The 6,052-nt window shown below is 38.2% G+C and overlaps 1 protein-coding gene across 1 annotated transcript; it reads left to right on the top strand.

Annotated features, from left to right (window-relative positions):
• The first annotated feature begins 2,604 nt into the window (after window positions 1-2,604).
• LOC132188340 (GATA transcription factor 19-like) lies at window positions 2,605-4,262 on the top strand. Its single transcript, XM_059602762.1, has 2 exons — window positions 2,605-3,556; window positions 3,656-4,262. Exons 1-2 carry the CDS (start codon window positions 3,134-3,136, stop codon window positions 3,968-3,970), a joined length of 738 nt encoding a protein of 245 aa, XP_059458745.1. The 5' UTR covers window positions 2,605-3,133; the 3' UTR covers window positions 3,971-4,262.
• Window positions 4,263-6,052: the final 1,790 nt, after the last annotated feature.

The following is a 6,052-nucleotide window of genomic DNA, read 5'->3' as shown; positions in this document are numbered from 1 at the left end:
GAGTTATAGACCTCCTTAGAGGAGACAATTAGGGGTTACAGTGTTCCTTAGGTCATCACACTGACAATAAGTTATCTTTCATAGGACGGCTTATTAGAGACTTCTCCTACAACCCCTTTTCTAAACGCTGGTCCACTAGTTTCCTGATTTCGCTTTTTCTTTTCTCCACCCACACTTAAATATTACTACTTTACCATTGCCAGGCAAATCTCAGTCAACACAAAATCACTAGACCAATCCCAGACCACCTAACAAATTTTAAAAATAAAAATGTATAAGAAAGAGAAGAGAAAGAGAGAGAGAGAGAGAGACAAACATTCCAGTTGTATCTTGTTGCTTTTGAGGAATGCATGTTTATGTCTTCCAAAGCTAGCTTGTTAATAATTTCATGCCTCTACTCTAGGGCTTGTTTAACACATTTGCATGCATGCATGCATGCAAAGGAAATCTCTCCACGAAGCCCACGTGGCACCTTGATTAGCGATAATGGAGTGTTTTTATTTATTTATATTTAGGCAGCAGATACGATCCTATTCCTGCTGCTTAAACCTTGGAAAAGTGGAACCAAAACCAACCGGGTCCCACCGAATCCAACGAGCCACATAACATCATGATTAAGGGAGCATCTCAAAATGCGTCTCTATAGTGGGTGTGAGGCGGTGAACCTTAATTATTTTCGTTGGTTTTGTATGATTAAGCAAATCCCAGAGTTTCATTAAAAAGAGTATAATTAGATTCTCATTAATTACAAGGATTTTATGGGCATTAGAGCACCACCCAAACTCCACCACCATCCTCCATAGAGCGTGCCAAACACAGTCGCTACATAATTTTAGTTTAATAACTCATTTTAAAAGTTTTAAAGAGGGTAAGAGTCACGTGGAACAAGGTCGCGTAGGGATGGGAGAAGTGCATGTGGGAAGGGCAAATGCTACGCTGTGTCTTGGGCTAAACGTAGTTTGCTCGTAGTTCACAAAGCTAATAGAGAGCATCTTTTGGAAAGCGGTGGTCGTCCCGTTTGTCGAACTGTGGCTCACCAATCTCTAGACGATCTGATTCTCTCTCTCTTGATGTTTTTTGAATCTTTTGATCGAATGGGGACGATATTCCAGAGGAGTTTGTTCGGGCTTGGCCATGATGAATGTGGGGTCGACCTTTTTTTTTTTTTTGTACTGTTCATATATTTGGGTTTATTTAGTATTTTTTTAAAAAAAAACATTTTTTGACCTTTTCTTTTTTGAGTTTCTATCTTTGACCCAAGAGAAGAGAGATCTCTCTCTCTCTCACGCTAAGCCAAGAAGAAACAGTTGTTGCTTTGATGATTGCAGAGTATCACATTTAGATACCTTTATCTCTCTCTCTCTCTCTTTACCTTTTTCATTTCTCTCTGATCAAAATCTCCGGATCTTCTACTATTACTACTGCGACTACCCACCAAAAGCTACCATTGCTGTGATGGGTTTCGGATTCGGGACTTGAGGTGATTATCATGACGAATTGGCTTTGTTTTTGGTTCACGTGATTCCCACGGTACGGCTACTGCTTGTAGTAAGCTCAAAAACTGGCTGTTATTGTTGTTGTTTTGGAGATTTGACGGATTGGACTCCCTATAACTACTAACGGAGTGGGCTATGTACTAACAGAGTTGTGGTCATTGTTCTGTTGAAAAATATTTCAACGTCACACATATCAAATTATTGCCAATTCCAAGCGCCCCAAGGCGCGTCAAACTGACCCCCCCCTCCCCCCCTAGATTTTTTCATGATCGTTTTCACTGATTTAAACCATTTTTGCATGTGATCATATAACATTAGTTCACATCAATTGCAACAATTCAAATCCATGAATTTCAACAAACAAGCATAAATTGCACATGACCCTGATTCAAAGTTTTGAAGTTAAGTTAGATAGAAAAATTAAATGAAACGAAAGTAAATTAGAGTGTCAAGGTTTGAACATATTTCAATTTTAAACAATTAACTGCCTGAATGAACGGTAATTTGGATAACAAATATAATTTTAAATAATATCACATATTTATTACTTGAATTACAAAAAATCTCAATGGAAGCATAAGCTAGTTACACGTGGTTTCTTAATTGGGGAATTGGTGCTACAACTTTAGGCATGAATATACTGTGGACAGGAGGGGTATATGTGACATTGGGATCGGAGAGTGCGTGGGACGCGTTTGGGATGGGGGTGCGTGGAGGAGGGAATGGGGACTATTCCATTTTCCTTGGGAGGCTGGCAGTGACAGAACAGAGTGGCAGAGATACGGATACGGACAGAGGTTTTGATGTATTGGGTTTGAGACTAATAGGCCTCGTGATCGGAGAAGGCAGATCCATGGAAGACTGTTCCCGCTAGTCACGTGGGCTCTTTTGACTACCCCAATGACCACCCCCCCCTCCTTCCCTCTCTCTCTCTCTCTCTCTCTCTCTCTCTCTCCCCCATTGTTAAGAGCGCCCCAAAACACCCCTCTCTCTCTCTCTCTCTATAGTCTACTATAGCTAGGCTTGTGCTGTCTTGGGTATAAATTGAATTGCGAGAAGTGAAACTTATGCGAGTTACAGACAGTGGCACAGAGAGAAATTGAGCACATACACTTGTTCATCCCCTACCCCCCACACACACTGACCAACTGACTAGATGACTCAGGCTTTCTCTCTCCACAACATGCAAATCGGGTCCCTCTCTGTCTCTTCTTTATAACTCTTTCTCTCACTCATTACGTATGTAGATCCCTCTATTTGCATTTGACGACAAAGCTGGACTGCAGGTGCTGACTGGTATTTCGCCATTTTATTACTAGCTTATAAAGCTACCAGACAACAATCCTTCCTTCTCAGCCCCGGCCCTGATCTCGTACAACCCACTAAGCTCTCGCATCTAAGTTCTCCTTTCAAACTTAATATTATTACTTCTCTCCCTCCCTCTGATCACATTACTGTTTCGCTTGTACTCATCTTCCCCCTTCCAACTATAAACTCAATCCGTCTCCCCAATTCTGTTTGCCTTCAAAGAAACCCCTCATTTGATCTCTCCTCAAGCAAATTAAGACTACAACTGTGTACTACTGGGCACCCGTTCAAATCAAGATATTATTGAGAGAAAAAAAAGAAGGGAAACGATGCATCGCTGCAGCACCTCTCAGGTGGGGCCATGTACGTGTGGTATGTTTCACAGCCAAAGCAGTCCCTTCTCCATGCTATTCTCCGTGCCCAACCACAGGCCGTATGATGAATCCGATATGTATTCTTTCACATCCTCTTCCTCTTCTGTCGATTGCACTCTCTCTTTAGGAACCCCATCTACTCGTCTAACCGAAGATGACGAAAAACGACGCCGCTCTGGCTCCTCCGTCTCCAACTTTTGCTGGGACTTGTTACAGACCAAGCAACAACCTTCTGCACCTCAATCTCACAAAAGTAGCCGCGGAGCCAATAATGGCGGCAATAACAACGCCGCCAATGACCCCCTCCTCGCTCGCCGCTGTGCCAACTGTGACACCACTTCCACACCCCTCTGGAGAAACGGTCCAAGAGGCCCAAAGGTACTAACAATATATATCGATCACTTAATTTGTTTCTTATTTAATTTATTTTGCTTTGTAGATTTTAGTAACATGTATGTATATTTTTGTGAAATGCAGTCGCTATGCAATGCTTGTGGTATTCGATTCAAGAAGGAAGAGCGGCGAGCCAGCGCCGCGGCGTCAGCGACAAACATCAACGGCGCGAGCTCAGGAGGACTAACAGAGCAGAATCACATGCTAGGCCACCATAACAGTACTTCATGGTACGCACATTCACAGAGCCAGAAAATGCCGTGCTACTCTCCTGCCATTGGCAACGAGTTCCGGTTCATCGAAGACAATGACCGAGATTCGGATACCGGCATTCCCTTCCTTTCTTGGCGCCTCAATGTCACTGATAGGCCGGGCCTCATCCATGACTTCACGAGATGAATAATTGACGGTCAAGATCCACAACGCATCACGATGATGATGTTGAAGATGTTGGTGATGGCGATAGTTTATAGACTCGTCAAATTCTTTTTTTTTTTCCTTTTTCTCTTTGTTGGCGCTTCCTTTTCTCTGTCTTACATAGATGGAGTACTGAGATAATTCTATGTTCTTAGTTTGCTTTTCTTTCAGGTTCTTTCTTTAACTTTTCTCTCTCAGTTACAAGCCTACCTGGGCACTTTTTGTTGGTCTAAGTTTCCTAAGTTCCTAAACGTGACGAATATATATGATTTCGATGTTCATATTTGGACCGTCCGATCCTTTTGGTGTTTGACAATAGTCAATAGCAAAAGACTCTTGTTTAGTACTTTATCATAGAATGTGAACTGCAAGTTTAGCCTACCTGAATGTGCAGCTAGTCTATGATGGATCTTCTTCTATTTTTCTTCAATTTCATAACACACAGAGATGGAGGTTGTTACATTTGATTCTGGGTAATTGCATATGATGTACCAATACCCGTGTTCGATCACTGTGTTTTTTCTGAACCGGAAAATGTGCGGTCCCGAACAATTAAATCAATTTTGTCTTTTTTTGTGCATTATCAAAGCTGACCGTTCAAGTGAATTAATCATTGTAGAGGTTGCTGATTTCTAGAACTCTATTATATATATATATATATATATAAGAGTAGGTTGTATTAATGGATAGTTTTGACATAAAAAATATAATTTATAGCCTTGTGTGTATATATAATTTGTTGAATAAAGTTTTTTTTTTCTAAATTGAGTTTGAATAAATTTTTTAATTCAATTTATTAAATTTACATATATATCTTTAAAATATGTTATAATTAAAATGAAAATGGAGATGCTTCGCCATTGAAATACTACAAATTTATTACAAAATTCATTTACAATTTGATATGGTAATTCATAATTTTTAAAATAATTTTGAGAAATTAATAAGTGATATTTTTGCTTAAATATTTCTTCGATTATAGATTGCTACATCAATTTGTAAGCATCGCTCATTAAAAATGCATACATGAGTCATGTGCTTTAAGTTTTTTTTTTTTTTTTTTTTTCTAATACATGTGCTTTAAGTTTAATAGAATAGACCCACGGAATTTAATAAACGACATCAAACAAAATTATTTAGATCAACTTTCATGTGGTGTTCTCGAGTCTCACGAGGGATTTCTGCCCGTTAAACTGCTATATTAAGCACATTTCTTATAATGTGCTTAAGCGTAGTAGTAAACTCCATTTTGTCTTCAGAATTCATATATGAATATCCATATTAAAACTTCATTATTCATGTATTAGAATTTTCAATGTTACAATTTACAAACATGATACTTACCACATTAATGACTAAAATATCTTAAATCTATAATATTTTTTATTACAAATATCTTATAAATTAACGCGACAATCATATTAATGATCACGTCTATTTATAAGAAATTGCGGTAAAAATTTGTATAACCCCAAAGATTTTTCATAAATATTAGATTGAAGTTGTTCTTATATTGGTGCATTAATTCCTCCAGCTGCATGGTATGGCCACCTGAAAGATGTTGATTAGAAAGGAAGGCCATGAGCTGGGTCCGTGTTTAATCAGTAACAAGTGTGTGTAAACTCGTGCAGTATCACAGGTGCAATGAATTCGCTTAGAATCTTTGTCACAATAGAGAACGTGCATTGTTTTGTAATTTGTGCATCACAGTTCACGTATATAATTGCGATTTTTAAATTTTATTAGGAGAAACTTACAAAAGGAAATTAGAAATAAATAAATAATCATATAAATAAATTCATTATTTTTGAAACAACTGTACTCTAACCTTCTACTATATATCCCACCGTTTCTCTCTCTCTCTCTCTCTCTCTCTCTCTTTAAGCTGAAATAGATAATCCAGCCTATCCAGGCTATATTTATCTATTATTTCTCTATAATATTTTTTTTTCTTTTTTTAAAATTTTTTTTTTCAAAAGATACAAACACTTAATTAAAGAGAGAGAAATGAATAAACAAACATTTGCATTTTAGCTCAAACATGTTTTTCATGAATAGCATTGA

The sequence above is a fragment of the Corylus avellana genome, chromosome ca7 (genome assembly GCF_901000735.1).
Source record: "Corylus avellana chromosome ca7, CavTom2PMs-1.0".
NCBI classification, from domain to species: Eukaryota; Viridiplantae; Streptophyta; class Magnoliopsida; order Fagales; family Betulaceae; genus Corylus; species Corylus avellana.
The sequence above is the reverse complement of the archived record's forward strand: the minus strand, read 5'-3'. Positions and strand labels throughout refer to the sequence as shown.